Consider the following 14,263-nt stretch of genomic DNA (forward strand, 5'->3'; position numbering starts at 1 on the left):
TCCATCTATCTATGCAAATTTCTGGAATGTGCCGCACACGCGCTAACCGCTGCGCCGCCGTGCTGCACTAATTGATAACATTTGGTCAATATTTAACACCAGCATTCATACAAGCGACACAACACAAATACCCGTTTTTTTTTTTCCATTATCCCTGCTAGCTACCGTACCGCGGGCGTAATGTTTTACACTCTACCCAGGCACCCGTGTTGCAGATAACAGACATGTAACATTCCGGCGTTCCGAATCAATACGGCAATCTTGCGCCAAGGTAAACAAAAGCAGCCAGCTCATGATGTGCCGATAACCTTTATTAAAAGCTCACTCTCTTGATCAAAACCCTCTTAGGGTCTTAGACTTTCAGAAAAAAAACAGAAGAGAAGATTACCTGTCCGACCAGTAGATGTAAGGCCCGAAGACCGCCACGGAAAAAAGGTCCACGTTGGCCGAGGAGAGAACTACCTCTCGGCTCTCGCCAGTCTCAAGGTTGATCCTCTCGATCTTATCCGTGCGGGCGTCGCACCAGTACAATGTATTTTCCTGAAAATAGCGGAAAAACTGGACTATAAGGCTCAGAATGGATTTCTATATTTATCTATCTATCTATCTATCTATATCCATATTCTATATCTAGATAGATGTCTAGAAGTCTAGATGTCTAGATAGATATCTAGATGTCTGGATAGATAGATGTCTAGATAGATAGATAGATAGATAGATGTCTAGATAGATAGATGTCTAGATAGATGAATGGATGTCTAGATAGAAAGATAGATGTCTAGATAGATGTCTAGATAGATAGATAGATAGATAGATAGATGTCTAGATAGATAGATGTCTAAATAGATGTCTAAATAGATAGATGTCTAGATAGATGTCTAGATAGATAGATAGATAGATAGAGATAGATAGATGTCTGGATAGATGTCTAGATAAATAGATAGATAGATAGATGTCTAGATAGATAGATGTCTAGATAGATGTCTAGGTAGATAGATAGATGTCTAGATAGATGTTTAAATAGATGGATAGATGTCTAGATAGATAGATAGATGTCTAGATAGATAGATAGATGTCTAGATAGATGTTTAAATAGATGGATAGATGTCTGGATAGATAGATAGATAGATAGATACATAAATAGAAGGATAGATAGATAGATAAATAGATAGATAGATGGATGGATAGATAGATGGATTTGATTTGTCTATTCATCTATCTATATCTATCTATCTATATCATTCTATCTATAGCTATATTCTATATCTAGAATTGATTTATATATCTACCTATCTATATCTATATTCTATATCTAGAATTGATCTATCTATATCTATATTCTATATCTAGAATCGATTTATATATATACCTATCTGTATATTCTATATCTAGAATCGATTTACTCTATCTATCTATCTATCTATCTTTCTATATCTAGAATGGATATATCTATCCATCTTTATCTATATTCTATATCTAGAATCGATTTATCTATCTATCTATATCTAAATATATATTTTATATCTAAAATGGATTTATTTTACATAAAATCCAAATGGAGGGAAACAAGGGAAATGAAAGTCAGGAGAGACGAAGAGCGCTACCTCATAGTCTATGGAAATCCCGTTGGGCCACGCGATCCCCGAATTGACCAGGGTCACCTGATCCGAACCATCCAATCGGGAGCGTCCCACGCAGGGGTTCTGGCCCCATTCGGTCCAGAACAGATACCTGCCGGTTATAAAGGAATAGCTCTGTTGTCATAGCAACACAAACTCAATAACACCAGAGGTATCTGGTATTTTCCCGTATCGGGAACAAAAAACGGAAAATAACGCTCACCCTTTCTGAGGGTGGACGGCGATTCCTCTGGGCTGATCCAGACCTTCGGAGATCACCACCGAGCGGTAAGCGCCGTCCAAACGAGATATCTCCACGAGGTTGAAACCGTGGTCGGTCCAGTAAAGGTTTCCTTTTATTAAAACAAAAAAAAAAAAAACAAGATGAGGAAAAATATTGGGTCGGGAGCAATGTTCCCTGTAATTTTCCAGGGGTCTGAGCGTTCACACAAAGTCGGTGAGCAGCGCTTGAAACAACAGTGAGCAACGGCAATCCCAAGTGTGGCAACTAAGTTATTATCAAACATGTCCAAAACTTGACATTACGTTACATTTTGCTGAGTTTCTGTTGGAATTATATACATATATTTATCCTACAAGTTGACATTAATATGTTATAAGTGTTCTCAGCCCTTTTTGTATAGTTTTCAGCCGTAAGCTGTTCAAGGCTATGAGTTGTTTTTTTGTTTCTGTCTCTTTCACATTCCAGTGGGTGCACCCTGACCTGTGCATGCCATAACTCAAGTTGTTTTTCTCCAAGAACCTTAATATTAGAAGGGAGGGTTCGGGGACTTGTTCAGAGCGAGGAGGAGATTTGTAACAGCCTGGTCTCCGCCGCTCTCATGATAATGATTAATAAAATAACCAATTCTAAATAACCGATTCTCTATGTCTTCTTTTATTTCAGAACGTTTTATTAAACATGTTGGGGACTTAAACCTAACAGTTTCCGGCAATGCAAAATTATTTTTCTCTTTTGAATGAATTGACTCATGTACTATTGCAAAGGTTGTACAGCCTACAAACGTCGTTTGTTCTTACAATTCTTTCACAAGATATACATTTCTTTTTCTTTCCTGATATATTTTGTCGCATAATATTAACATTTTGGGGGGCTTATTGAGTCGGTTGTAAGATACAGAACTGTACTTAATCACATTTTTTTGTGGAAGTACAATGTTGGCAACAAGATTCACTTGATATCATTGGAAATTATTTGAATGCAACACAAACTTTTTCTTCTTTTTTCCGTGTTTTTTTTCAACTTTTTTGTTACTTTTTTCTTTTTGTTCTCTATTTACTTTTTTCCTACATTTCTTTCTTTTCTTTTTTTCTGGCTTTTTTCTAAATTTTTCCTTCTTTTTTCTCTTCCTTTTGTTTCTTTTTTTTCTCAGCTTTTCACTACTTTTTCATTTTTGTATTTTTTTCTATTTTGTTCTATTTCCCCCTTCCTTTAAGTCATTTTTTGCACAATTTTACATAATATTTGGTCGTGTAGGGATTAAAGAAGCAAAAACAACCCGAAGAGCCGTTTAGGACCCGAAAGAGCCGGTTCCTTTGAGTGAGCTGAGCCGAAGGAGCCGGTTCTCTACTAACTTTACTCAACTTCGTTCGACTTCGACTCGACTTCACAATACCGCATTTAGGACACAACGTCAGGGGAACCCGTGTATTTTTACCTTCATGCACTGTAACTTTGACTTACGTCGCTTCTTAATTAGTAACTTTGAGCCCTGATTTTTGTGCGCTGGCTAGATTTTCTTGTGCGCTGAGAATGGCGAGCAGTGCGCAGGGAATACTGGTGGGGAGAGGAGCGGGAAAACTCACCGGCCATCCAGTCGACGGCGATTCCTTCCGCCCTGCTGATCCCGGATGTTACCACGTCCTCCCTCCAGGTCTGATCCCGTTTGGAACGGGAGATTCGGTTGAGGCCCATGTCGGTCCAGTACACCGTGTCGTTCCCTGTACACGGGAGAGGAAAATATCCTGTGAAGTGAATGATCCTGAAACGTTTGGAGAATATAGAGCATTGGGTGTCAAAAAAGGGGCCCGCGGGACGGATGGGTTCCGCTAAGGGATTGAATCTGGCCAGAGAGACAACGTTTAGGGAAGCGCAAGAGAAAAACGAGCTGCAGGTTGAAATATGTCCACTTGATGTTGCCAGGTGCCTCTCACAAAAGCACTGTACTTGTATTTATTTCTCTCTCTCTCCCTCTCTCTCATTGTCTCACTCTGCCTCTCTCTCTCTCTCTCATTGTCCCACCCTCTCTCTCTCATTGTCCTACTAACTTTCTCTCTCTCATTGTCCCACTCTGCCTCTCTCTCTCTCTCTCTCATTGTCCCACCTTCTCTCTCTCATTGTCCTACTAACTTTCTCTCTCTCCTTGTCCCACTCTGCCTTTCTCTCTCCCTCTCTGCATATCTCTCTCTCATTGGCCCACTCTCTCTCTCTCTCTCTCTCTCTCTCTCTCTCCTTGTCCCACTCTGCCTTTCTCTCTCCCTCTGCATATCTCTCTCTCATTATCCCATTCTCTCTCTCTCTCTCTCTCTCTCTCTCTCTCTCTCTCTCTCTTTCATTGTCCCACTCTGCCTCTCTCTCTCATTGTCCCAATCTGCCCCCCTCTCTCTCTCTCTCTCTCTCTCTCTAGTCTCTATCGCTCTCTCTCATTGTCCCACTATGCCTCTCTCTCTGTCTCTCTCTCTCTCTCTCTCATTGTCCCACTCATTGTCCCACTCTGCCTGCCTCTCTCTCTTCTCTCTCTCTCTCTTTCTCTCTCTCTTTTTCACTAGTCTCTCTCTCTCGTTCTCATTGTCCCACTCTGCCTCTCTCTCTCTCATTGTTCCACTCTGCATCCCTCTCTCCCTCTCTGCATATCTCTCTCTCATTGGCCCACTCTCTCTCTCTCTCTCTCTCTCTCTCTCTCTCTCTCTCTCTCTCTCTCTCTCTCTCTCTCTCTCTCTCTCCTTGTCCCACTCTGCCTTTCTCTCTCCCTCTGCATATCTCTCTCTCATTATCCCATTCTCTCTCTCTCTCTCTCTCTTTCATTGTCCCACTCTGCCTCTCTCTCTCATTGTCCCAATCTGCCCCTCTCTCTCTCTCTCTCTCTCTCTCTCTAGTCTCTATCGCTCTCTCTCATTGTCCCACTATGCCTCTCTCTCTGTCTCTCTCTCTCTCTCTCTCTCTCATTGTCCCACTCATTGTCCCACTCTGCCTGCCTCTCTCTCTTCTCTCTCTCTCTCTTTCTCTCTCTCTTTTTCACTAGTCTCTCTCTCTCGTTCTCATTGTTCCACTCTGCATCCCTCTCTCCCATGCTCTCTGCATATCTCTCTCTTTCTATAATACATATATATATATATATATATATATATATATATATTCATGCTAAGTCTTTCTGCACGTAGACTGCTTGGCTTTTCAGTTTTTTCAGTTCACGCTAAGATGCCATCACACATCCTTTACATTCCGCTACATACACCCGACCATCGCGCTATATATCTACAATGCGTCTCTTATTTTTATCGTACAAACAGGATCAAGAAGTCGGGATATAACAAATGACAATACGGCTGTTCCCTGATGCCATTTCTAGGGAATTGCTTTGTATTCCTATCACCCCCCCTGCCCCCGTGCTCGCCTGGAATACCATGTTATTATTCCATCAAATGAAAGCTGCACCTTGCCGGGACCATTACTCAAAAACTCCTATGTAAATATAGACAGGAAAGCCCCCTTGACCTGTTATTTCGAAATTGGAGGAAATAACAGTAAACAACAAGACATCGAACGTGCTAAAGGGAGAAGGCAAGGAGATGTCAATGAAGGCATGCATCATTAGCCTAGCTAAAGGATAACCAAGCGATAGACAATCTGGACTAATATTAAATATGAGAAGGTGAAAAAAGTCCCTGCCTAACACGCTACCTCTTTTTTCTGGATTAGTTGATCAGATAAACCCGTTTGATATATTTAATGCCATGCACACATTCTAAATTTCTTCTTCGCCTGTTGGATTTTTTTCTTCTTCTTTGTTGGTGCCACTACGAACCTGGTGTTTGATGTACAGAAACGCTAACTCTGGCTAACATGCTACCTCTTTTTTCTGGATTAGTCAATCATATAAACCCATATGATATACTTAATGCCATGCACACATTATAAAAATCTTCTTCGGCTATTGGCTTTTTTCTTCTTCTTCGCTGGTGCCGCTACAAACTTGGTGTTTGATGTACAGATATGCTAACTCTGGCTAACACGCTACCTCTTTTTTTCTGGATTAGTTGATCAGATAAACCCGTATGATATATTTAATGCCATGCACACATTCTAAATTTCTTCTTCGCCTGTTGGATTTTTTTCTTCTTCTTTGTTGGTGCCGCTACGAACCTGTTGTTTGATGTACGGAAACGCTAACTCTGGCTAACATGCTACCTCTTTTTTCTGGATTGGTCAATCATATAAACCCATATGATATACTTAATGCCATGCACACATTATAAAAATCTTCTTCGGCTATTGGCTTTTTTCTTCTTCGTTGGTGCCGGTAAGAACCTGGTGTTTGGTGTACGGAAACGCCAACTCTGGCTAACACGTCAACACTTTTTTCTGGATCCGTTGATCATATAAACCCATTTGATATATTTAATGCCATGCACACATTCTAAAGTTCTTCGGCTGTCGGCTTTGTTCTTCTTCTTCGTTGGTGCCGCTAAGAACCTGGTGTTTGATGTACAGAAACGCTAACTCTGGCTAGCATGCTACCTCTTTTTTCTGGATTAGTCGATCATATAAACCCATGATATATTTAAAGCCATGCACACATTCTAAATTTCTTCTTCGGCTATCGGCTTTTTACTTCTTCTTCGTTGGTGCCGCTACGAACCTGGTGTTTGGTGTACGGTAACACTAACCCCGGTTAACAGGGTTAATAGGCCTCACCTGCATGAAAGTCTACCCCAGTCGCAAAAAGGGTCCCAGTGATCGGCATGAGAGCTTCGGTGTTGTCATTGGGGTCCAGAGATATTCCACGGATGCCTTCGTGAACAGAGTACATCACGAAGGAGTCCATACCTGCGGAAGTAAAAAAACGAAAACGGCGTGACAAATTCGACGAAGGAAAGTACCGTAAATTTCGGACTATAAGCCGCTACTTTTTTCCCAAACTTTCAACCCTGCGACTTATTCAGTGATGCGGCCAATTTATGTCATTTTTCTAACGGCCGCCAGCGGCGCTAGAGTACAAAAGGTAAGATTTAGACCGGTGGAATATATGCGCCGAGGAAGACTGCAACTTCACTAAAACTGTCCGCATGCGAAAAGCAACTTTTTCGCAAGTCTGCCAGTGGATCCTGATCCTTTATTTGTATTAGTTTGAGACACTAATTCTAATATGTTTTGCATGGGCGAATTAAAAAAGAGGGGCGGAGCAAACACGGGGTGACGGGAAGTGGGGTAAAGTTGAGACCTGTTTGTTGTCGCGGTGGACAATAGTGGATATATATTTTTCCCACCTTTACCTTTGGAAATAAACACTTTTTTTCCTTGGATTACTTTCAACGGGTACCCAGACTCTGCAGGTCTGCATCAAACCTTCAGTACTGGTATCATTTTCCTTTCATTTTGCCGGCTGTGATTTTTGGACTGTGTACTTTAATGAAGGACATTTAGTTTCAACCGCAGGCCTTGAAGTCGGTTTGGATTAATTTTGTGTTTGTGTTACATTTTTTCAAAGTGGGCGCATGCGGCTAATATACAGGTGCGGCTTGTGTACGTACAAAATCGTTTTCCTCTTAAAATGTGGTGGGTGCGGCTTATAATCAGGTGCGCCCTATAGTCCGGAATTTACGGTATGTCTCTGTTATTGACGAAGGAAACGTACCTTCGCAGGACACGCGGTCGCTCCTGAGGTTGTAGCCCACGGTGCAGGAGCAGCTCCGGGTGATCTCGGAAGTGGGGAAGCAGAGCTGAGAACAGCCGCCGTTGTTGACCTGACAAAGGTTTCTCCCTGGAAATTCAGAAATGGCCGAAAGTGGTCATGATCATGTTGGAAGAGCTGGCTAAAATGATGCCGAGTGACGCATTTGAGGGCGTAAGTTAGCATTGGCAGTTAATCACTGAAATGACTGCAAGGTAGGAGCTAGCTAGCTCGCTATACCTAGATACAACCACTAAATCCTTATCCTAAACTTAAACCCTTGACTCTTACCCTTAACTCTAACACTAAATCCAAACAACTAACCTTAACGCTAACCAGTGTTTGAAATAACAGCTGCCTGTACGCCCGGGACGTGTATCTTTTACGTCGGGCGTACAACTTACAAAATGTCTCCGTCCACAACTTTTTCAAGAAAAAAAAATAAAATTAAAAAAAAAATATATATATATATACCGTATTTTCCGCACTATAAGGCGCACCTAAAAGTCTTAATTTTTTTCAAAAGCTGACTATGCGCCTTATAATACAGTGAGCCTTATTTATGGATCAACATTAAGTCGCAAGGTCTCGCAACTTACGCAACAGCCGCCGACTCGATTTTCCCCCGAACGTGGAGTAGTCCGCGGTGTATGCTGGGATTTATATACCGGCGTTTCATTGGCTAACCAATGTGTCAATCATCATTTGAATCGATCGCTATGGCTAAAGGTTATTCGGAGCCTCGGATACGCTAGAGGGCCGAAACAAACCCTGCAATTGGCCGAAAAAGATGTGTCAATCATCGTTAAATCGATCGCCATTGCTGAAGTTATTCGGAGCTCGATTGGCTAGAGGGCCAAAACAAACCCTGCAATTGGCCGAAAAGATGACTGAATAGCAAGCTTGCTAACTACGCCATAAAGAAACATGTTTCATTAGTCTGTATTTGTAAATATTTTACTCTCCTGGATTTACTTCACTCACGGTTGTAAGAAGCCCATGATTGCGTATCATTATTGAACGTGAGAACTTAGGTGAGCTATGCGGCTTTATATTTTCCCGGTATCTTGTTTAGAACGATCTTGATGTTGCTGCGATGATTGAGTGAATTCAACTCAATCCGAGTGTTTATTGTCATATGCACAGTAAAGTTGCTAGCGAAAAAGAAAATAGAAACTAAGGAATGGTTGGCATTTCTTGAATCCAAGACTAACCTTCCGAATGATATTTGAAACGATGCATTTGAGTGACATCGTACGGACACCGCATCCGCACGTGTCTAAGACACGTATTTGCTTCTCTTGGCAGGCTTTGGGAATGTTAAGGGGTAATCAGTTGGACTGAATCATCTGACCTGTTTTGTCGACGTTCCCATTGTAGCGCTTTATAATCCGGTGCGCCTTATCTATGGAAGATATAGGACCAAAAACTATTTTTTGGGGGTGCGCCCTATAACCCGGTGCGCCCTATAGTGCGGGAAATACGGTATATATATAATAATAATAATAATAATAATAATTTCCTTGTATTGTCATTCTGTGTAACAATGTACACAGAACGAATGTCGATTGCACCTGACCCGTTGTAGCGAGCCGATGCAGCCGCAGCCAACATATATATATATATATATATAAAGGTTTTTTTTTTTATTCCGATTTCGAAATCTTTGTTCAGTTTGGGAATTTCGGTACGTTTGGCAATTTGCATACTAGGCAGCCAATCAGAAGCCTGCATCGAATAACTCCGTGCTTCCGGACTTCTCCGGGCATTATAAGGTTGTGCATTTGCATATCATTTTCCAAAGTAGAGGCACAGAGAACACAAGAAAAATGGAGAAGTGGTTAGGAATCAAGCCAAAACCTCAGCCCCAGAAGAAAGATTCAAAGGAAGCTAACAAAACGTATGACGCTCTAAAACGTAAACGTACATTAAAAGCATTGTGGAAAGAGGAGTTCACGTGGCTTGTAGCAAACATTGCATGAATGCAGATGAGTAAATAAAGGTACATACTGATGGCAGATGAAAAACAGCGATGTCATATACATGCAATGAATGTTATAAGTAGATGTATAATAAACTTAATTTTAAAGTGTTGTTCTGTTACATAATTCTGATTATCAATGCTGTAAAGGTTTTGGCTAAATAATACTGTATGAGTGAACCCATTAAACAATCTATGTTCATCGTTGAGACACTTTTTGACTAAAAGCCACATAACAAACTTTAAACACCCAGAAGCTCTAGCAGGAACCTAGAGAATATGTGTCAAATTCACGGTTCACAGGCCACATACGGACCAGGGTATACTTATATCTGGCCCATGAAATCGTTTTAAATGCATCTATTATAATGTCCTGGCAGATAACTCTCAACTACAGGTCCCATAATGCAGTGCTTTAGCTGCTAGGCTGTTGCAAGACGTCTCTGAAACGTTCCTGCTTCAATCGAGTTAGGTGTAGCCTGACCTATAATATTACACTAACCCTAAACTCAGCCATGAGCTTGCGATTACTGTTTTCGATTGCCTAGTCATCAGCCATGGCTCTCTCGCCCCAGAAAAATGAATAATTAGCTCTTCTTCAGCTAATTTTCTATTTTTTCTATTTTCTATTTCTATGTTTTTCTATTTTTAAATTTTCTATTTTCTATTTTTCTAATTTTTCTATTTTTTATTTTTCTGTTTTCTATTTTTTCTATTTCTATTTCTTCTAATTTTCTAATAATCCAGTTTTCCGACCCCTGCTCTAGAGCAACGTTTCTCATCCGCCTGTGCGGTCTAGCGACTGTTTTTGGATTCAATGGAAGAAATGTGCTTTGAACATCTTGCTCTAGAGCACAGGCGTCAAACAGGCAGCCCGCGGGCCAGATCAGGCCTGCAAAGGGATTGAATTTGGCCCGCCGCACTCAGAGAAGCGCAAGAGAAAAACAAGCTGCAGGTTGAAATATGTCAACTTGATGTTGCCAAAGCCAGGTGCCTCTCACAAATACACTCTCACACACTCACACTCTCTCTCTCTCTCTCTCTCTCTCTCTCTCTCTCTCTCTCTCTCTCTCTCTCTCTCTCTCTCTCTCTCTCTCTCTCTCTCTCTCTCTCTCTCTCTCTCTCTCTCTCTCTCTCTCTCTTAACCTCTTTTGCTCTAACTTCCTTTTTTCCTTTTCTCTCTGTTCTCTTTCTCTCTTCATACCCTTCGCGCTTTCTTTTCTCTTTCTCTCCTTCTGTGTTTCTTTTTCTCTTTGGATTCTTTCTTCCTCTCCTTTCTTTTCCCCCTCTCTCACGACTTTTTATCTTTTGTTTCTCACGCTCTCTCCCTCTCTCTCCTTTTCCCTCCCTCTTTCTCTCTCTTTTTCTTTCTCTTTAATCTACTAGCCCGGGCCCCGACAGAATTTTTGATCCATTGTGTGGTCCCCGAGTTAAAATGAGTTTGATACCCCTGCTCTAGAGTGAATTATAAAATAATATTTGAAATGAAGCGTGTGAGCGAAGGGGAAGGCGACGCACCTTTTTGTCCTTCGCGATCGTAGACCTTGATGTGAAGGACCCCGCCGGTCTTGTTTCTCAGATTGACAAAGTTGCGGCCATCCCTCTTGTTGACGCTTCCCAGTTGGGACGATTCATCATCCGCCCACCACAGCTTATTGCCTGAAACAGAGCATAGAAAAAACAGAACGTGGTGAGTGTCCCGTTTTGTTGTTTGCTGTTTGTTTTATGTGTTTGTTTTATTTGGAGTATGTGTGTTTATGTTAGTACACAGGATTTTTGTTTCGTTGTTAATAATAAAATAAAAATGACTTGACTTGTACAGTGCGTGTGTTTTTTAGTGTTTAGTGTTTTGTCGTGTATGTTTTGTTCTATGTGTTTTTGTGTGTTTTGTTTTGGTACGTCATTTTTTTTTGTTTCGTTTGGAGTGGGTTTTGTGTGTTTGTGTTTTGTGTATGTTAATTTTGTGTGCGTTTAGTTTTTAGTGTGTTTTCTTGTGTGTTGTGGGGGATTTTGTTATGCGTGTCTGTTTTGTTCTATGTACAGTGGGACCTCGCTACTTCGCGGTTCCACGTTTGCGGGTTCAGAGCTTCGCGGGTCTACGAAATAATTATAATCAAAGAAATAAAAAAAATTAAAAAGGCATTTTTGAAAAAGCATTACTAAATTTTGTGCAGGATTGGGGAGTAACGGAAGACATGAAACGGAAAAAATAATGTTGGCAAGCTGTTTGGATTGATTTTCATTTTGTTTCTGTCGCATTTTATGTTAGTTTTGCCAGAGATCATAGAGATCAAAGCCAGGAGAGAAAGCTTACCACGTGTTGGGAGTCATCATTTGATTCATATTTACTGTAAATTCCGGACTATAAGCCTCTACTTTTTTTTCCAAATGTTCAACCCTGCGGCTTATCCAGTGATGCGACCAATTTTTATATTTTTTTTAACAGCCGCCAGCGGCGCTCGAGTACAAAAGGTAAGATTTAGACCGGTGGAATATATGTGAAGGTGCTGCAAGCGTGTTTTTGAATAAAGGAGCGTGGGACGACGTCTATATGACAAAGTCTCTTTCCCATACTGGGGAAGACGACTTTAATGACGTCAGTTGTAAGGAGGAAGATGAGCACGGTTTACCATGATTTTTACAATACCGTATTTTTTTTTTAACAGACCCGTTTCCTGTGTTGCGAGCGTGTTCCTAGTAGCGTTTTGCTACCCTTCACAGACACGATTTGGGATGAAGGTTATAATATTATTATTAAAGCTTTGAAAACTCTCTCGGTGTACCGTCTTTCTTTGTAAATATGTGTAACCATGTATAATATGTATTTGCAACTGTATATTTTTGCAATGTATTTATTTTAGAGACTTATTCTGATATGTTTTCCACGGAAAAGAAGGGGCGAATACAACGGGGGCTGATGGGAAGTGGAGTAAAGGTGAGACCTGTTTGTTGTCGCTGCGGACAATAGTGGATATATATATTTCCCACCCTTACCTTAGGAAATATACATTTTTTTTCCCTTGGATTATTTTCCACGGGGCCCGGACTCTGCAGGTCTCCGTCATATCTTAAGTACCGGTATCATTTTACGTTCAATTTGCCGGCTGTTGTTCTTGGACTGTGTACTTCATATTTAGTTACAACTGCGGGACTCAAAATCGGGTTTGAGTTAATTTCGTGATTGTGTTACACGTTTCAATGTGGGCGCATGCGGCTTATATGCAGGTGCGGCTTGTGTAAGTACAAAAGCGGTTATCCTCTTAAAATGTGGTGGGTGCGGCTTATAATCAGGTGCGCTCTATAGTCCGAAATTTACGGTAGTTTCTTTTGTCTTTTATTAGCATATTTGGTATTGAAAGTAATCAAGTTAAAGTAACCCTACCCAACCCTGGTAGTGTCATACATACGTTTTCCATCCCGTGACATTATCAGTTCCGAATTGTTTCGCATAAAATCAATTCTTCCTACTTGAACTAATATCTAGAGCACATGTGTCAAACAGGTGGCCCGTGGGCCAAATCAGGCCCGCTAAGGGATTGAATCCGGGCCGCGAGACAACACTCAGAGAAGCACAAGATAAAAATAAGCTGCAGTTTGTAATATGTCAACTTGATGTTGCCAAAGCCAGGTGCCTTTCACAAAGACACTGTACTTGTGTCTCTCTCTCTCTCTCTCTCTCTCTCTCTCTCTCTCTCTCTCTCTTTGTCTCTCTCTCTCTCTCTATCTCTTTGTCTCTCTCTCTCACTCTCGCTCTCTCTCTCTCCCTCTCTCTTTTCCACCCCTTTTCTCCCACTCTATCTCTGTCTCTTTCATTCTCTGTATCTCTTTCTTTGTTGCTCTTTGTCTCTTTCTCTCTCTGTGTCTTTTAACCTCTTTTGCTCTAACTTCCTTTTTTCCTTTTCTCTCTTTTCTCTGTCTCTCTTCCTACCCTTCGCGCTTTCTTTTCTCTTTTCTCTCCTTCTGTCTTTCGATTTCTCTTTGGATTTTTTTCTTCTTCTCCCTATCTTTTCCCCCTCTCTCACGACTTTTTACCTTTTGTTTCTCACGCTCTTTCCCTCTCTCTCTCTTTTTCTTTCTTTGTCCCGCCCTCTCTCCTTTTCCCTCCCTCTTTCTCTTATTTCTTTATCCCTCTTTTTCTTTCTCTTGAATCTACTAGTCCGGCCCCCGACAGAATGTTTGTTCTATCGTGTGGCCCCCCGAGTTGAAATGAGTTTGACACCCCTTGATCTAGAGGTTCAGCGGCGCCCGGTTACCAAAGCTAGCATCGGCGCAAGTGACAGTCGACAGGAAGTTTACAAAAAAACACTTGACCCCGGAGGCCGCGCGGGCCCAGATTAGCTTTTGCGCTCCATGCTAATTCGCCGCCGCGGGGGCGCTCTGGCTAGTTGTGATTGCTCGCCCGTGGCACATCATATTCAATTTCCACATCAAGCGCTCGTTAGATTCAAGGCTAGCGCATGCTGATGAATGGTCGGGCTTCTAAAAGCTGGGCTCCCCTATATCCCTCCAGCCAATCCAATTACCGCACAGCCATAGGACGGTATAATGTATAAGCACCCCCCCTTCTCATCTATCACGGCGTTTATAATATACAAGAAAACAAATGGATGGATTTTCATCCTGGAGCTATCCGGCACGAAAGAGCTAATTCGTTTCAAAGCCTTTTTACTTCCGCTTTTAGCCCCGATCGAAACATCCGCCCTTGTTGGTTTACTCTCCCGGATGAACCTTAACGACGTCAAACGGAAACA

The 14,263-nt window shown here is 41.5% G+C and overlaps 1 protein-coding gene across 1 annotated transcript in view; it reads right to left on the minus strand.

The window, feature by feature from the left end:
- Positions 1-14,263, minus strand: part of LOC148352542 (low-density lipoprotein receptor-related protein 1B-like) — a 583,719-nt gene that overhangs the window by 162,762 nt on the left and 406,694 nt on the right. Inside the window, exons 32-38 of the mRNA XM_088353080.1 lie at positions 11,031-11,171; positions 7,496-7,621; positions 6,556-6,687; positions 3,447-3,581; positions 1,843-1,972; positions 1,605-1,731; positions 389-540 (exon numbers count right to left, since the gene is read on the minus strand). Of these exons, the coding sequence (XP_088209206.1) occupies positions 389-540; positions 1,605-1,731; positions 1,843-1,972; positions 3,447-3,581; positions 6,556-6,687; positions 7,496-7,621; positions 11,031-11,171 (943 nt within the window). The remainder of the gene's footprint in view (positions 1-388; positions 541-1,604; positions 1,732-1,842; positions 1,973-3,446; positions 3,582-6,555; positions 6,688-7,495; positions 7,622-11,030; positions 11,172-14,263) is intronic.

This window comes from Urocampus carinirostris, chromosome 14 (assembly GCF_059441175.1).
Source record: "Urocampus carinirostris isolate Australia breed hairy pipefish chromosome 14, RoL_Ucar_1.0, whole genome shotgun sequence".
NCBI lineage: Eukaryota > Metazoa > Chordata > Actinopteri > Syngnathiformes > Syngnathidae > Urocampus > Urocampus carinirostris.